The sequence below is a fragment of the Phaseolus vulgaris genome, chromosome 8 (assembly GCF_051622355.1).
Source record: "Phaseolus vulgaris cultivar YP4 chromosome 8, ASM5162235v1, whole genome shotgun sequence".
In the NCBI taxonomy this organism is placed as follows: Eukaryota; Viridiplantae; Streptophyta; class Magnoliopsida; order Fabales; family Fabaceae; genus Phaseolus; species Phaseolus vulgaris.
In genome coordinates, this window is record NC_143505.1 from 23,525,655 (window position 1) to 23,543,807 (window position 18,153).

At 33.3% G+C, this 18,153-nt stretch overlaps 1 protein-coding gene across 4 annotated transcripts; it reads right to left on the reverse strand.

Moving 5' to 3' along the window:
* Nucleotides 1–2,757: 2,757 nt before the first annotated feature.
* LOC137825993 (eukaryotic translation initiation factor 4G) lies at nucleotides 2,758–12,540 on the reverse strand. 4 transcript variants are annotated; one of them, XM_068631824.2, is made up of 10 exons: nucleotides 12,158–12,540; nucleotides 11,779–12,046; nucleotides 11,335–11,474; nucleotides 10,997–11,146; nucleotides 10,759–10,823; nucleotides 10,592–10,648; nucleotides 8,945–10,303; nucleotides 5,869–8,849; nucleotides 3,439–3,633; nucleotides 2,758–3,343 (listed from the first exon to the last, which is right to left on the reverse strand). In XM_068631824.2, the coding sequence occupies exons 2-10, from the start codon at nucleotides 11,943–11,945 to the stop codon at nucleotides 3,013–3,015; spliced, it is 5,445 nt and encodes a 1,814-aa protein (XP_068487925.1). In that variant the 5' UTR covers nucleotides 11,946–12,046; nucleotides 12,158–12,540; the 3' UTR covers nucleotides 2,758–3,012. The 4 variants fall into 4 exon arrangements, with proteins under 4 accessions (XP_068487925.1, XP_068487924.1, XP_068487927.1 ...); XM_068631823.2 differs by having other exon boundaries at nucleotides 10,759–10,826; XM_068631826.2 differs by having other exon boundaries at nucleotides 11,335–11,442; nucleotides 12,158–12,463.
* Nucleotides 12,541–18,153: the final 5,613 nt, after the last annotated feature.

Consider the following 18,153-nt stretch of genomic DNA (forward strand, 5'->3'; position numbering starts at 1 on the left):
CCTTCTGGAATAAGTTTTCAGTCGATCTCCTACAAAAAGGGGAGGTCCACTTGAAAAAGACACTTTCATGCTTAAGTCAGTAGGAACACAAAGATGATGATAAGTGCTTAAGAGTATCAGAGTTAAGAGTATATAATAGAATGAATGTACTTCCTAAAGAGTAGGTATTTATAGATCTCTTAGGTGGCGGCCCTTGGATTGGTCGTATGATTGTCATTTATGGCTTCATAAATAGTCACTTCATTAGTAAAGACTCGTTGAATAAGTCATTTTATTTATAATTGTCATTGATGACAATGAAGACTCGTTTGGAGATGTATACAATCACCTAAGCTCTTTGACATTCTCGATCTTGTGACAGGTAGGTCACAAGTCTCCTAGTTCGAAAGCTGAGATCCGGTGATGAGAAACCAAAGGATTAACAGGCTATTGAGTTTCCGGATTCGTGCCTCGATGAGCATGGTAATATTAACAGGCTATTGTCACGTCACTTTAATTTTCCCTAATTATTTCTTCCGGAATCATCTGTTGACATCTTTTGGGTACATTTTTGGCACTCTTACGGTTTCCACTTTTTCTCTCGTCGTTGGCGCTTCTCCTTCGTTGCATTCCTCTCGTGGCCATCTTTCTGACAAAGGGTTTGTTCTTGCGCAAGATTTTTGGTTTTGCGTGTTAGGTGCGTTCTCATGGCCTCTTCCCCTTCATCTCCTCACAACCATATTCCCTTAGATAGTGAGTCGTCTTTGAGTCAGACCTTGTCTGCTTGGAGGAATTTTTTTTTTTTTGTAAATCCTCCTTCAACCTTTGTTGTTAGGCTGCTTCTTCCTGCACTCCATACCTTCTTCTCTCACCTCCATATATTTTCATAATTCCAAAAATGCCCCTCTGTAATATTCTGGATTACATAATCCAGAAGTCATTTTTCAAATTTGTAATTAGCTTCCGGATTATATAATCCGGAAGTCTTTTTTCATATGCATGATTACTTTCCGGATTACATAATCTGGAAGTCTTTTTTAACTTCTGGATTATGTAATCCGGAAGTCTTTTTTCAAATGCATTTCCGGATTACATAATCCAGAAGCTATTCTATGGGGGTGGCACAAGAAGAATAAAATTGTATTTTCATGTTGGGTATGGAGGTGCCAGAAGAAGATATGGAGGTGCAGGAAGAAACAGTCTTGTTGTTATAAGGCAAACCAAACAAAGTATGACCCCTAGTGAAACTTCTAGGAAATGTAAATATAGGTTTCCCCTTGTTCCATATGGAATAATAAGAGTGAATGATCAAGTATATGAAATAAAATGTATTCAAAAATTATTAAGTAGAAATTACTTTTAAAATAAAAAATAATTAATTATTATATTTATTAAATTAAATTATTTTTTATAAATTAAATTATTTTTTATAAATTAAAATATTATTAATATTTAAAATGATTTTTATTATTAATAAAAAATTTAAATTAATTTTTAAATTAGTAGTTTTTAAAATATTGGTAACAATTAGATATTAATTTAAACACTAGTTTATAATTTTGTATTAATAATAAAAATTACTTTAAATATTAATAATTTTTTATTTATAAAATATTTAATTTAATTAATATAGTAATTAATTATTTTATGTATTTAAAATTAATTTTTATTTAATAATTTTATGATAGTAATAGTTTATTACATATAAATATAAATATTAGATGATAAAATAATACAAGATATAAAATAATAACAAATGAGTTTGGATTTATAATAATAATAATCTAACTTTTAGTAAAATAAATATTTTTTATGGAAAATAATAATATAATATCTAATTTTTTTAGTACAAGGTTTATTAATCTTATTTCGCTTTAAAAAAAATGAAAAGGTTTAATAATCCTATTCTACTTTTTTAACATTTATATACAATTATTTCATTATTAAATTATTTTGACAAATTTCTCCATAAACACAAAAAAAAAAAATTCTTAATTAACTAAAATTCTCTTATACACAAGCTCAAAATCTGAATTTAGAGAAATTTTTACTAGCATTTGCATAAATTAATTTTAACTAAAGAAAATCTATTCTAATTTTGTTTATGGAGAAATTTTTCTACACAAATCTTATACTGTTTATTAATTCAGAAACTTTCTTCTATTTCATGTAAATGAAATTAAAAACAATTAACATTTTCTAAAATAAACAATTTTAAAAAATTAAAATTAAAATCTCACAATAAATAAAATTTAATAAATTAAATATCTAAGAATTATTTAATAGAAAAATAGACGAAATTAGGAAAAAGCATTTCAAGTGGCTGAGAGACGGAAGATAATATGTAATAAAAAATTTAAAATTTAAATTTCACTTGAAAATGCTAGAGTCAAAATAACTTATAACAAAACATACATAAATGTTACGGAAGATTTTGCCTAAATAAAAATAATACGAGAAAATGCATGTGCAAACTGCAACTACAACAGATTCATAAAAGTTTGGTGAATTTAAGTAAACATTAGTTTCAAAATAACACGCATGACTTACATTACACCATTAAATTTGAATGCAAAATCTTTCGGCATGCTCTAAAAGTCTCGAATCCTATGTTTGTAATTTTCAACTTGGTTAACAGAGCAATACCGAAACTAGAATAGGAAAAATGGCGAGTTAATATTTGAAAGCAATTAAGCATGTGGCGTTATACTTTATCAGATGTCCCATTTACATCACAGTTTTACTAAACTAGGAGTCTACCTATACAGATGCACGTGATGCAGATCAATATGGCAGTATATTTTCATGGACAGTTGAGTGATACAAAACTAAACCAAACCCCTCAACTCATGACTAAAATTTCCAGACGCTTAACTGAAGCATTTTATAATTGCAGTGAAGATATGGCAGAAAAATAATATTTAGACAGAAATCCGAACATAAAATCTCCCCACCCACCTCCATGGAGAACCATTTCTGAAAATTTGAGTATCCTATTAGCACTAGACATAAATAAATATTTTCCTCTATCCCCTAAATAAATTTCTCTAACTTCCTTGATGTGCGAGGTTCCGGCGGCCGGAAGGTCTCCAACCGCAAGTTGGAGCTCGCACAGATCTCACTCAAAACAGCATCTCCCTCCTCCATTTTTATTACCTCCAAGGTGCTTCCGAGAACATCAGCTGCAAGCCCAACTTTTAATAGGCTTCCCGGTTCCTCTCCACCCTCATGTATTAACTGTCCAATCTCGTTCAAAGAGACTACATGCTCTGTTATAGCTTTGGCAAAAACACGGCCAAGAAACTCTGCTGCTTTGGGGGCATCATTAACCGCATCTTCCAAAGTACTAAGAACAGATTCAAACCTAGCCAACACAAAATGTTAATGAGTAACAATTCATTTTATTTACAGAACGATAGATTCTTACAATTAGTCATCATACTATCAAAAACATCTCACCCTTTGATGAGCTGGGCTTGACCCAAGGGTCCATCCTGAGATTTCACAAGCTTGACAAGCAGCTGGGCCAAAAGATCTCTCTCTGTGTCCTTCCTCTCAAAGGAGTCTGTGACCCAGAGAGAAACCATGGAAGCATGAAAGCTTGGAGAGTTCAGATCTTTGATACATAGAACAACTTCACTCAAATCTCTGGCACTGGATTGAATAACCAAACAGTTAGAAGAATACGAAGCAAGACAAAATAACTAGAAAATATATCTTCACTATAACACTACAAATATTAGAAATCAAGATCCCTTGACAAAATGCTTAAAAAAGCTTATTTAAATGAAGATTCAATAGTTAATCATTAAGCTAATTTTTAATCATGAAATATAATTTGTATTGAAACGTAAAATTCAAACGACAATGAAAAATTACTTCCAATATATCATATCATATAGATGATATATATTGTGGTGTTAAATGTCCTAGAAATAAATACAACAGCTAAACCACAAGTCTTATAAAAACATACTAATTAGTTACATCTAAGTTAGTTAAGACGTTATTTTTTACACATGGAACAAAACAACGAAATAGCATAATATAGTACGTGCATTGAATGAGTTAAGTGGAATAATCAATTAGAATAACTTAAATGTTGCTTAAATATCTTTTAGTTTAAGAATTTAAACTTTATCTAACTTTTCCATTTTTTTCACAAGGAAAAAAAATGACAATGATTAAATGGTGTGATTTGTGTCAGGGATATAAATTGCACAAATCCATTCATGTAACTTACTATGCAGAAGTCATTTGATACAACATCTCACGAGGATTAGAATTGTGAATCATAAGTTTCTAATTACTACGATCACAAGCTTAACGGGTGAATCTATATCTTGAAACAGTTTCAACATTAACCTGATGTTGCAGCAAAAAAGAATTTTAAAGTGATAGTAGCAGTAGCAACAAATACAGTTTGAATCCGCACAGGAATAGAAATAAAAGCAGGGAGAAACAAAATTAAACCCCCTATTGTATGGTCATCACTTTGCCCGATGTGGATAAAGTGATGAAGGGATGTTAAGATCTTCACATGCCATTTTTTTATAAATTACACAGTTGGAAAAAGTAATTATAGACCAAACAGTGATACAATCAAATAAAAGCAGGGAGAAACAAAATTCAACCCCATGGTATGGTCATCACTTTGCCCCATGTGAATAAAGTGATGAAGGGATGTTAAGATCTTCACATGCCCTTTTTTTTATAAATTACACAGTTGGAAAAAATAATTATAGACCAAACAGTGATGAAATCAAATAGTCAGAACATTTTGCTAATACGGCAAACAGAATCCATTTAACATACTGCAAGTCCACAACCATAAAAAATTACAATCAGGGTTCAAAAAACTAAAACAAAAAAACATAATTTAAAGTGAAAACTAAACCCCATTGTTTGGTCATCACTTTGCACCACCACGTGCATACAAAAGTAAAGAAAGGAAGTTAAGATCTTCACATGGCATTATTCTATGAAATTATAGAATTAAAAAAATAACCAGGTCAAAATATGAGAAAAAAATAGAACATAAAGTCAACTATTAAAAATTGATGTATACATCAAATGCATAAACATTTTTTCTTCACAATTACTAATGCTAGAACCCACAGTAGCCTGTACAGTGAACTTGCCATAATTATAGACCAAACAGTGATCAAATCAAATAGTCAGAACATTTTCCTAATACGGCAAACAGAATCCATTTAACATACTGCAAGTCCACAACCATAAAAAATTACAATCACAACTGTAAAAGTCAGGGTTCAAAAAACTAAAAAAAAAGCCATAATTTAGGAGTGAAAACTAAACCCCATTGTTTGGTCATCACTTTGCACCACCACGTGCATACAAAAGTAAAGGATGTTAAGATCTTCACATGGCATTATTCTATCAAATTATAGAATTAAAAAAATAATCAGGTCAAAAAATGAGAAAAAAATAGAACATAAAGTCATTATTAAAAATTGATGTATACATCAAATGCATAAACATTTTATCTTCACAATTACTAATGCTAGAACCCACAGTAGCCTGTACAGTGAACTTGCCATAAATAACATTGTTCAAAAATGTACAAATAATATCAATATCACAATACAGTTTTTCAGTATCCTTTGAAAGCAATACATTTACTGACACAAAACAATACAAGACACAATACTAACCAAACAAATAAAATCCTTCACCCAAGGGGAATATTCTGTCTTAAAAGTGAAACAGGGTGCTTTTAAGTGAGAACCAACCAAATTTCTTATATGGGGGTTATAATTAAAAACTAATAAATACTAAATTGTAACTTGTGTTTCTCAAAGAAAAAGCACAATTGGCCTAACAGGCTGAAACAAATGGATTAAAGACACCATAAAGAGAAAACAGTACCTGTAGTATTCTCTGATTGCTAACATGGACATGTCCTGTAACCGATCTTGGGTAATATTTTGGGAGACTGCTGTCCCTTGTGTTCTGGCAGGTGGTGAAGTTACAACAGGTTTTTCAATAATCTTATTTGCATTTCTAAAGTCCCTGTTCGCATAATTCACATTATGGTCTTGAACACTAGATTGATCATAAGTAGAACCAGAAAATCTATCTGGAGCATATCTTGATGCAGGATCATCCCTAGAGCTGTATGAAGTGCGCTCAGACAAATTATTATAACCATTAAGACCAGTTGAACTTGAAACTGCAGGTGGACCTCTAATGGACATTCCTCTGGCAAGACCACCCATTGGTCCCAAGGTTATTGATTCATCACCTAAAGGTCTTTGAGGTAAGGGAACTGACAATGTCCTAGTCTCGTAAGTTTGCCTTTCCTCACTACGAGCATCCTGGGAACCATATCCACGAACTTGATTAGGCAATCCACGCACTCCACCCATCTGAGCATTAGGAGATAACATAGATGACCCTCTTGGACCAAAATCCATAGGCATCCTTCTAGATGGATTGTTGCCTGGACCACGACCCAATCTACCAGCTTGGGCCATCCTCTCTTGTGAAGCATCTCTGTGCACCTCCTCAATCTTCTTTGGACCTTCAACTTTTCTTCTTTGTTGCCATTTATTCCTTCTCAAATCAATTACATCCTTCAGCATGAACCTCACCCTAGAAGATAAATTCATGTTGTTTGACAATGATCTCATCATTTCAAAATATGCATCCATATGTTCTTTGGCTTTGGGATGATCAATCATCTCCCCAATAGTACTCATCAGCTTGCACAAAGCTTCAATATCTTCTTCATCTGGATCCTGATACTGACCCAATAACTTCTTGATGCATTCATGCATAATCCTCTCTGTCAACATTTTCTTCTTATATAGTTCTCCAATCAATCTGATATTTCCCAACATCCGTCTCCTTGCCTTGGTTCGTTTGTCTTCTCTTTCCTCTTTAGACAGCTTGACCTCACCTTCATCAGCCTTATTAGCTTCTTCTTGCTCTCTTTCACCCCTTTCAAATTCTTCCTGGCACTTGTTTAATAATAATCTCTTAAAAGTTATCTTTTCATTGTCTTGACTGAGATCAGGCAATGCAGCAGCCAGATGAAAACAGAAATTGGCATACATTTCACAGAAGGTAGGCTCCATCAAGGCCTTCTCAAAGATTTGTGAGATGACACCATTGAGAGTAACTACATTGTCAATATTAACTGCTCTAACCTGATCAAAAAGCTTCTCAAAATTCTGAGGAGTTAATTTGTTTAATATGCCCTTCAACTGCCTCTGCTTCGCCTCTTCCTCATCGGTCACTTTACCCACCTCATACTTCCTCTCAGCTTTGTGCATCATCTGTAAAGGAGTTTGAGGAGATGGAATTAAACCCCTATGCTGGAAGTTTGTAGCACGCTGCCACCTTTCTCCATCAGGGCTATTTCTTTGCATTCCTCCCTGATTTACCATGGATTGCATTGGACCAGAAAGAATTCCTCCAGCATATTGCACAGGTGTCTGTGTTCGTGGATTCCTTAAAACACCAAAATTACCTCCTTGGCCAGGACGAAATCCTGCATTACCACCAACACCATCCAAACGCATACCAGAATGATATGCATTGGAAACTTTATTCCATTTGTCGTCCTCAATAATACCACTACCACGACGAGACATGCTGCCTGACCTATCAATAATTCTTCCAGTAGAAGGTGAATCACGTTCAATTACATGAGAACTAAAATTAGGATTAATCAAAACCTCAGCTATGTCTGCTGTGATTTCAAACCCTTCAGGAAGATCAGAGCATTGCTCTGAAAATTTCAAAAGGAAATCTCTGGAGTACTTTTTGCCGGTAACTGCACTTCCTTCCCTCTGTTCAGTTTCATCTGAAACTTCTAGTTTTGGCGTAGACATGTCAGCAGCTTCCTCCCAATCTTCAAGTTCAGCTTTACTCTGCTTAGATTGCTTGTTTGCTACAGCATCTGACAGTGCAGCATCAGTAGGCAACTGCTCTAAATTTCCAGAAGCAGAATCACTTTCTGTTTTTTCTGCACTTATCACAGATTCTTTCTTCTCCTCAGGTCCCGTGTATGCATTATAAAGATCAGATGACCCAGCAGCATCGGCCTTCAGAAGAATCTCTTTTCTTTTCTTCTTACCCTTTGATGTAGGTTTCACCTTACTAGGCTCTGAAACCAGTTTGTCCTTGGTACCTAATGCTGGAAGAGACACTGCACCACTGCCAGTACTGTCCGAACCATCCTTCAAATGTTTTGAAGATGTTTCTATAATATCAGCAGACTGCTGATCAGATGTGCCAGAATTTGTAGAAACAGCTTCATTACTAATTACACCGTCATTTCTGATCAAGGAAACATCTTTTGCATCCAAAGCAGTATCATCAGCCATCCCCTCACATCCTGCACTAGAACTTGTAGATCCATCCTGCCCGGGCTGCACAGACCTCAAGGCTACATCCTCAGTGTTTAGCTTTACATCACCCTGCTTAGTTTGTTTTAATTCTGTTCCACCAACACTGACATCTTGTTTACATCCTTCAAGAGACAACTTTTCTGTTTTATCCACCACTTCCATAATATTTGGCTGCAATAGTTTATCCTGTTGTAACAGTTCCTCTATCTCAGCACTCTTAAGATTGTTAAAATCATCCACCCGTATAAAATGTCCTTCTGCTGAAGCACGAGCTAACACTTGTGTAGAATCGTTAGTTTTCATTTCAACAGCATAAGGCATGCTGCCACTAGTAGCTGATACTACGTCTGAAGCTGCAGCTGAGAGATTTTCCCTGGGAATTACTGCAGAATGGTTTGTTTTAGTTCCCACAGTTTCAGAAACTTCATCAGGGATACCACCATCAACAGTTTGGGAAGGCACATTAACCACACCAGGAGATTGCACAGCAACCTTGTGAGAAAGAAAAAGGTAAAGGAATGTTCTCTCTTGAAGGAAATCAAAACAAATGAGGAAAAAAATGTTTTAACAAATATTAACTTACGTACCAGATGCTGTGATTGCCCTTTCTTCTGTATTTTCTTCTGATTATCCTTCAAAGAATTTGACCTACTAACAGATTCCTTCTTTATGCCTTCATTATTAGGTATAACTGAAACAGAATCTTCACTAGCAGCAGATGTAGAAAGCAACAAGGAAGCTGATGCAGGCCTTGCAGAAGATAGATTTGGAAATGAGCTCAAAATTGATGAATCAGTGGATAACTTAGACTGCTGGGAAGATATTTCAGCTATTTCAGACCCTTTTAGTGGTGCAGAAGAGAAAGTATCACCAGGTGTTGATGAAGAACTAGGAGACACACTCTTTTGGGTACTGGAATTGGCAAACGAATCTGCAACACCAGATCCTCCACTTGGCTTAATTGACACAGAGGTTACTCCTGATGGAGCAGATAAGATTGCATTATGCACATCACGGGAAAACTCTGGATTGGGTAGTTCAGCATTTCCAGTAATAGGAGTGCCAGCTTTATTAACAGGCAGGGAACTATGAGATGATGAATTTACAAAACTAACATTCTGCGGACCATGGCTCACAGCATAATTAAATCTGGGTGGCTGGGAATTAGGTGTTATCTGGCTATTAGCAGTTGGATAAAAGAGAGAATTGGTACTATATGAGCTCGATGAATAGTAATTAATAGGATGAGAAGCTGCAAATTGCTGGGCAGGCTGAGATTGAGAAGCCATACCAGAATGAGGCCTCACACCAGATGACCCACCATCTGAATATGCATCTGCTCTTTTATCAAGTCTTAGCTCTTCATGTGTCTCAGGATGAGTTATCTTGACAGGAGTAGTTTTACGAGGACCACCAAACTTCCCTCCTTGCTGAGGTGGATATTGTGGGCTAATTCCAATACCCATGTTGCCTAACTGATGGGACAACTGAGGGCCAATTTGAGGAGTGAAACCCATGCTTTGGCCCTGATGCATGATTCCCTGAGGATGGATGGGATGAGGTTGAAGGTTTGGAACAAAAACCGGTTGTTGCACTTGTGTGGCACTTCCAATTGGCAAAGGCATTGGCAATGGCATCTGAAGCGGTGCTGATGACATACCTTGAGATTGAATCTGTGGATTGGGACCACCAAAGTGTACAGATGCCTGTGACTGGTGGTATGGCATTGGCATTGAAATTCCAGTTAAAGGAATGACAGAAGGCTTCTGCACCTGGCTTGCTGGGGGTAACGGTGACACTTGAGTATCCTTTTTTGCCCTAGGCGCAGTATGAGTCTCCCCAGTATTAGATTGGTCAGTAACACCTGCCTCCTTCTTCACTGCCTGCTGCTTTGGAACAGGAGGAGTTGGCACTGAGGATGCAGGTCTAAAAGAATCATGTCGAGCCTGCATGTTATGAAATTATACACCAAACAAATGCTTGAATTAGTATGCAAACAGGAGAAGAAGACAACTTGAGCAGACTGAGTACTAAAACATAGATGCGTGCACCCACTTGTCAGATTTTAATTTTTGAAAAAGGAATTCCTAATGAACTTTCTAAGACAGAAGGAGTTGACATCAGTGCCATCAATTACACCCTCATTCCTTCTAAAGTATTAGCCAGCAAATTTACATCTATATTGTTGTACATATAACAAGGAGGTGGAAGTGAGCAGAGAATAAACTGCAAACCTGATCGCGCTTCTGCTCATCTATATTAGGAGGAGCTGAGCTTGTGCGAGCAGGAATCTGCATGTAATAGCAAAACATGATTAACCCCCTATGCCTACAGGAGCTTTGATACTGCACAAAAGTTTACACCAGGAGGACAGTAAGCATTTATTAGATATAAAACTTACAGCCATCCCATTCATAAAGCCAGGACTGATGGATCCAAATTGGAAAGGAAATGCCTTAGATGCATCTGCTGGGGCATACAACAACATTCAGATCACTCTCACAAATCAGATGTAATGGATAAAAAGTTATTTCAAACATGTCACTTTACTATGACCCCAAACTACAATTGAGAATAAATCTTCTTTTAATTTTCGGTACTTAATGGACAGCATCAAAAAATTTACAAGGGCGACATACCCTTAGCAGGAGTTGTAGGAGCTGCTGGATCAGAACTCATAGAGAGAGGTTGAGAGGTAGGAGCTTTTGGAACAGCTCTGGTGCTCCTTTGCACAGCTGACGATTCAAATGGCTTGGCAGTTGCATTCGAAACTGGCGCATCAGATACTCCTATAATAAAACATAACAAGTGAATGGTGTCCATAAAAACAATATCAAGAGCTCAAATAAATACATAAAATCCGCTTACATTACAAATTGGAATGTGCATATAATTCCCCTCAACAACATAATACCGCACTCAAAAACAAATTAAGCGAAGAAACAATTTTGAAAAGACATATTTATATTAAACTTACCATGAATCTGCGGCTGTACGTGGGAACCGTTTGGTACGGTCCGGGCTGCATAAGTACTATTAGACTCAGCCGAATTCACCACTGCAGGGTTTACCCTAGATTGGCCACCTTGTGCATTGTTATTAGACTTCTTGTTAAAACTAACACAGGCAACAATAAATCAATAACAGAACAGAAACAAAATAAAGAACAAAAGCACGCCACTTATAAGGGTTAAAGAGAAAACGCAAGCAAATCATATAACCCTAGGTCACCGCGCAACAACCCCAGTTTCAATCAACACCACCTCACACTGAAAACAACCCAACCCAACACGAAATACAAAAAAAAGGTTAAATAAAAATCACAATCCCAACACCTTTTATTCATGAAAACACACAAAAGTTCAAAAAACAAAGAAAAATAAAATCAAACCCACAAAATTACAAACCCTACCAAACTCACCTCCGGTTTGAGGAGAGCGACGGAGAAGGCCCGGCGCCGCCACCGCCGCCTCCGCCCCTACCGTACGCACCGCCGGAGGAGCCTCGCTGTTGATTGAAGCTGGCGGATCGCCCGGATTTTCGGTACACAGAGTCGCTCTTCTCGGACTTTGATTGATTGAAGGACATAAATCCCAACCCTTAAGTCCTCAAAATCAAAGTTTCTTGAAAAAAAATTACAAAAACACAAAAGGAGAGGAAAAGATAGAAATTTTCCTCCTCAATTTCCCCTGCAACGAAACAAGCAGATCCACGTCATCATCGCACGCAATCAAAGGCAGGCCGTACGAGGAACAAGATGAAAAAAAAAAGTGAGGTTAGTGGGTGAGAGAGTGTGGCACCTGAAGAGTGTGCAATTAGGGTTTCTTTATGTTTTCCTTTTTCCCTTTGTGTTGTTATTATTCGGTGGATGGTTCTTGGCAGTGGTGTGTGTATCTGAGACCGATGGATAGAAGAAGGGAAAGAGCGATTTGGGAAGAGAGAGAGAGAGAAAGAGAAGAGAGAAGAGAGAGAGTAGTGAGCGAAAGCGTGGTAACAAAAACGAAAAAGCTCGTCCTAAGAGTGAGGCTTAAGAGAGTGGTCAAAAGAAAGGGTAGGTTTTTTAGGAGATCACTTCAGAAACGCCTCGCTCGCGCTTTTGGTGAGATACATCATAGATACCCTCCTCTCCTTCTAATTTCTTTCTCCCTTCACTTTCTCAAAATCAAATAAATAAATAAATCATAACCAGACTCCACCTTTACACAACATTTTTAATATTATACTGTAACAAACTAACACCTATTTACCACATTTTTTATTTTTATATTTATTCTAAATTAATATATAAATACTCTTACACCCGATAATACAAATAAACTATAACAGGTAATGTTAATTTTTTCTTTTATTATCTTTTTCTTATTTTTTTAGAAATTATCCTTATCTTACTTCTTTAAATTTCTGCTGTATTATCCAACAGTTATTAGGATTTTTCCAAATCATATTTTGTTGCTCTAATCTTCTAAACTATTATTATTCAAATGATTTTAACATATCAGATTATGAAATTAATAGTCAGATAAGATGCATAAATTACCATAATTATTTTATTTTTATTTTTTCATTGATTTTAAAAATCTATCCATTTAACTTATAATCGTAACTGTTAAGTTTTTTTTAAGAAATGTAAGTGATATTGATATTTTCGTTTGTATATTTTATTTTAGATTCTTCTCCAAAGAATTTTTCGATAAAATTTAGAGTAAATTAAGTTAAGACTTTGTATGATTTTTTAAAATTACATACAATACTTTTACTCTCTTGTTTATCTTTATTCGTTCTTACCAGTGGTTTAAAACACATTACGTTGTATAGTTTTTATATGGAAAGTTGTAACTAATATTTAACATCTTAAAAATATCTCATGCGAATATAATTACTCTAAAACTTATTATATTATGTTACCATTAACACGTGTCTAAATCTCTCTAAACAATTAACACATGTCTAAAGTTTAAACTTTTCTAATCAAATATTGCAGTGTTTTACAATTAAATTGATATTTAAAAAATCGTTTTCAAAATTTATTTTGTGTATTTGTATAACATAAATATTTGGTTATATGATTAGAATTTCTAATAAGTATCACTTTATATATAAATTATATTATAATTGAAGTTTATAATAAAACAATATATTTTAATATATAAATTATAACTTTGTTTATTAAAAAAGATAAATTGTGGTATAAGATTATTTCTAACTGTTAATAATTCCTTCAATAAAAAATAAAAAATTAAAAAGGATATACGGTTAAGAAACAAATACACTTATACACTTAATAAAGTAAAGAAGGGTTAAAACTATAATTAAAAAATATCTAGTATTATAAGAGTCTGTGATATATAATTTAAATTAGGAGAAGAGGACTTTCGTCCCTAAGATTATACTAAATGATATTCATATCTTAAATATACATTTGCTTAGCAAGTATTTGTGTTTTTTAATAAAATAATGTTCATTTTTTATTTAAAAAGAAATATCTTTTTTAATTTATTACAAATTTTAAATTTTTAAAGATTGATAATAATAGAAAGACTTGCAAAAACTTTATAATTGTCACCAGATATTAAATAAAATTAGTGGAACTCATTAAAATACATGTAAAATTTCAGGAAATAAGAATAATAGAGAAATTTGCAAACTAAAATTAATTTTCAGTAAATACTAAATTTATTAAAGATTATAAAAATTTATTCTCTAAATACATATTTTAATTTATAATATATAAAATAATAACGAGACGTGCTTTTCAACTCTTTGCAAGATTCTAAAACACGTTATCATACGTTTACGTCTTCTTAACCCAACCTAATTATTTTCTTAATATTCATTATTAAATTGAGGTTTTAATAAGGAAGTGTTAGTAATATTATTATATGGAACAATTTTAATAACATTTTTATCCATATTATTTTTTAATTTCGTTATAATTTTTATTCTAATAGAATGTCTTATAAGATCCAAATGTTAATATTAGTATTTTATTTGATTGTTGATGTTTTAAAAATAGACAAATATTTTTTCGGAAATCATCTAAAACTCATATATTAAATTGTATGTCACGACGATCTACTTTATTGAAAATATTTTGTAAGACCTAGATCTTAAACTTACTTTTATAATAAGAATTGTTTACAATAAAAATTTAATTGGAAAGAAAGTTGGATTAATGTTTATATATCAAAACATCTCTTCATTTTGAGGGAGATATATCCTCTCCTTCTCTTCCCTGCAAAATCCTGGATCTAAACCATTGATATCTTCTCACTTCTTTCCTTGTAAACAGTACATTCATGGAAGCAAACATAGCCTAAATGTTTAGATACTTCAGTATTATTATTTAGATCCATAAAATTTTTCACTCTTGTAAGCTATTTAGAATAAATGTTTATCATATTAATACATTTCAACCTCAATTCTATTAATTCAATATATACACATCAAGTGAAATAAGATTTAACTTCAAAACCTCTTGTACTAACCAACTTTATCTAATTTATTTTTAAACATGTTAGATTTATAAACATATCTAATTCTGATATGAGATAGTAAATATCAAACAAATATTTTGTATAAAACTTGTATTAAATATGTCCTACAAGATACTAACATCTCACTCAATAAAATAGTTTACAAGCGAATCTCATTTCTATACATCAAGATAAGTTTTTTACATCAACATTTGTATATCCACCAATTTGTTTCAAGTGGTTAAGAATTTTCCCTCAACTAGTTATTATATAATAATCTACATTATTTAGATAACTAATGAAGTAAGGATACATGTATATCTCTTAATTATAGTCCTTGTACTTAATACTTATAATATTCAAATTAGTAAATATATTGTCTAAAAATATGTAACCTTAGAATTATTCCATACAATACAATTCCTTCCATTCAATACAAATACATTATTACTCAAATGAAACAAAACTAAATTAAATTAAATATTACATCATTAAACATTTATATACATATAAAAGATTTAAATATACATTTTAATTAACTCATACACTACTTGAGCAACCTATTTTATTTAAATAAGAGAAGGATTTACACTACCTATTTTATTTAAATAAAAGAAGGATTTTCATTTAAATGAAAGAAATAAAAAATTTGTTCAAACATGTTTTCTTTCAAGGAAAAAAATCACTTCAACAGAAAACTAAATTAAAGAAAAAATAGTTTTCTTGCATGATGTTTGCTTGAATTAAAAAAAAAAATCATTTGACGGAAAATTGTAGATAACTGAAATTTAGCATATTTCATAAAACAAACCTACAACTTAAGATTATCATTTCTACCCATCCTTCTCACTTGCTTAGGACTTGTGTGTTAGATCATTTGAGCAGTTGGGATGAAATTCTACCTTTGGTGGAGTTCACTTACAATAACAATTACCAAGCTAGCATAGGAATGGCTCCTTTCGAGCCATTGTATGGAAGAAAGTGTAGGACACCTCTGTGCTGGTTTCAGGATGGTGAGAGTGTGTTAATTGGACCAGAATTAATACAACAAACCAATGAGAAAGTCAAAATGATTCAGGAAAGATTGAAAACATCTCTCAGCAGGCAAAAGTCTTATGCAAGATCAAAGAAGAAGATCTTTAGAATTCTCAGTAGGTGAGCATGTCTTTTTGAGAGTTACACCATTCACTAGTGTAGGAAGAGCATTCAAATCCAAGAAATTGGCTCTTAAGTTCATAGGACCTTACCGAATTCTCCGAAGAATAGGCCATGTGGCTATGAAATTGCTTTGCTTCCTCCTTTAGCTAACATTCACAATATTTTCCATGTATCCCAGCTAAGAAAGTATGTACCTGATCCTAGTCACATTCTAAAGTCTGATTCCATCCAGATCAAAGAAAAAATTGTCGTTTGAAGTGAAACCAATCAGAATTTTAGATTCACAAGTGAAACAACTTCGTGGAAGAAGTATTTCCATGGTGAAAGTATTGTGGGATCTCATCTCTGGAGATTCCACTTGGAAAATTGAAGAGGAGATACGAGCATCATACCATAATCTCTATATTGGTAAGTTCATTTTTGAGGACCAAAATTTGTGTAGTTGGAGATAATGTAAGAACGTTAAAAAAAAGAGAGGAATAAAGGTGTAGAGAAGTTGCCCCCACCACTGGTTCTATTTTTCTTTCTTTTCTCTCCCTCTCTCTCCATATTTTATTCTCTCCCTATCTCTTAATTTTCTCTTCATACCTCATCTATTTTAGAATCTGATCGGACCACGTTGTAGCAGAGGAGTTAAGGAACATTTCTACCCGATCAGATTTTCAAACACAGTAAGTTCATTTTTGCTCTAAAGTTACTTTGTTCTATATTTTTCTTTAGGATTTAGTCATCAATCTTGGTGGAGTAGTTGAGAAGTTTAATCCTCTGAACTTATTCTACTATATACTAAATTTTTGTTATGTTTGGATAACTTGCATTAGGCCCGTAAATCTTGAAGCTTATCCAGACTGTGGGGAATAAAATTCTAGAAGTTGCTTGGAAAGCAAACAATTAAGGTAAGGGAAGCTAAATTTATTTTTTAATAGCACCCTAGGATAGAAGATCTGAATACAGAAGGGACGTGGTGCCAAGTTTCAATTTCTCTTGCAGGGATGTTGTGTGTTTATATATTGTATTGTTTGTTTATATATTATTTAAATTTGTAAAAATATTAGATTTTGATAGTTTAATATTTAAGTGTTGTTTTTTTATGTTAATTATGCTTTTGAATGTTGTGGATCGTGTTTGGAATGATATTGTATGATGAAATGATGTGAAATTGAATTCATACATTTGGGATAATGTATGAACTGATGTTTATTGTGTATTAAGTATTGATGCATATGTGGTAACAGAGATCTCCGAGCTTCACTGATGATCTAAGTCACATAGACTAAGATATCAGTTGGTGAGAAGCTGATGGGGGAGTTCATGCACACCGTGACATATGAGATGCACAACTTGAGTTGTATTGAACTTACCCTGATCCTTTATGTTGGATTCGCTGGTAATCTTTGGATAGGGTGTTAGTCTCTGGTAGGACTTACTTAATACGGATCTTCCTGAAGACGTTGTTTGTTGAATATCTTGGATGTGTAGATCCATGTGAGATCTATGTGATTATTTTATTGTTGGGATTTGAAGAAGATTGAATAATTTGAGAAATTGCTCCTACAGTTTGATTTTGTCTTTCGATTTAATTGTGTATATTATAAAATTCTATTTTCACTAGCTTACCCTTGCTTTTCGTGTTGTGTTTGAACTGCGATGACTGTATTATGTTCACGAGCAGATGACCATACATGTGCAGGAGAGCCTTAAAGGTTTCAGAGTTTTATTTTGAGCTATGGATATGTAAATATTTGTATTTCTATAAGTCATAATCTTGTAATAGAAATATTTTGAAAAAAAAAACTCTAAGTTTGTATAAAAATATGTAGAACGTGTATTTAAATAGTTAGATGTATTTTCGGGGTGTTACATTACTCATTAAACAAAATATATAAACAACTAATTCTTTTCAAACATTTCAAATGCATCTTATAGGCAATTTGCAAATTATAGCTAATAGGATTCAATTCAATTATCTTAACCAAATTCATATTCAAAATCACGTAGAACAAAATGTTGACCCATTATTATGTCTAAAGCTAATAACGACAAAAATTACAACTCATTCTAATTTAAACACTTTAAAATATAACATCAACAACATCAATATAAAATATCATTTCTTGTACTTTTTATGGCTTTGCTCCAACTTATAAAAACTTAAGAAGATCTAA

Excerpts from the sequence above, each read along its gene's own strand:
- LOC137825993 (XM_068631823.2), bottom strand. The coding sequence starts at position 11,945 with ATGTCCTTCAATCAATCAAAGTCCGAGAAGAGCGACTCTGTGTACCGA. Across the intron at positions 11,147-11,334 it reads CGTACAGCCGCAGATTCATG|GAGTATCTGATGCGCCAGTT; the intron begins GTAAGTTTAATA and ends GTTTTATTATAG. Across the intron at positions 10,827-10,996 it reads TCCTACAACTCCTGCTAAGG|CAGATGCATCTAAGGCATTT; the intron begins GTATGTCGCCCT and ends TGTATGCCCCAG.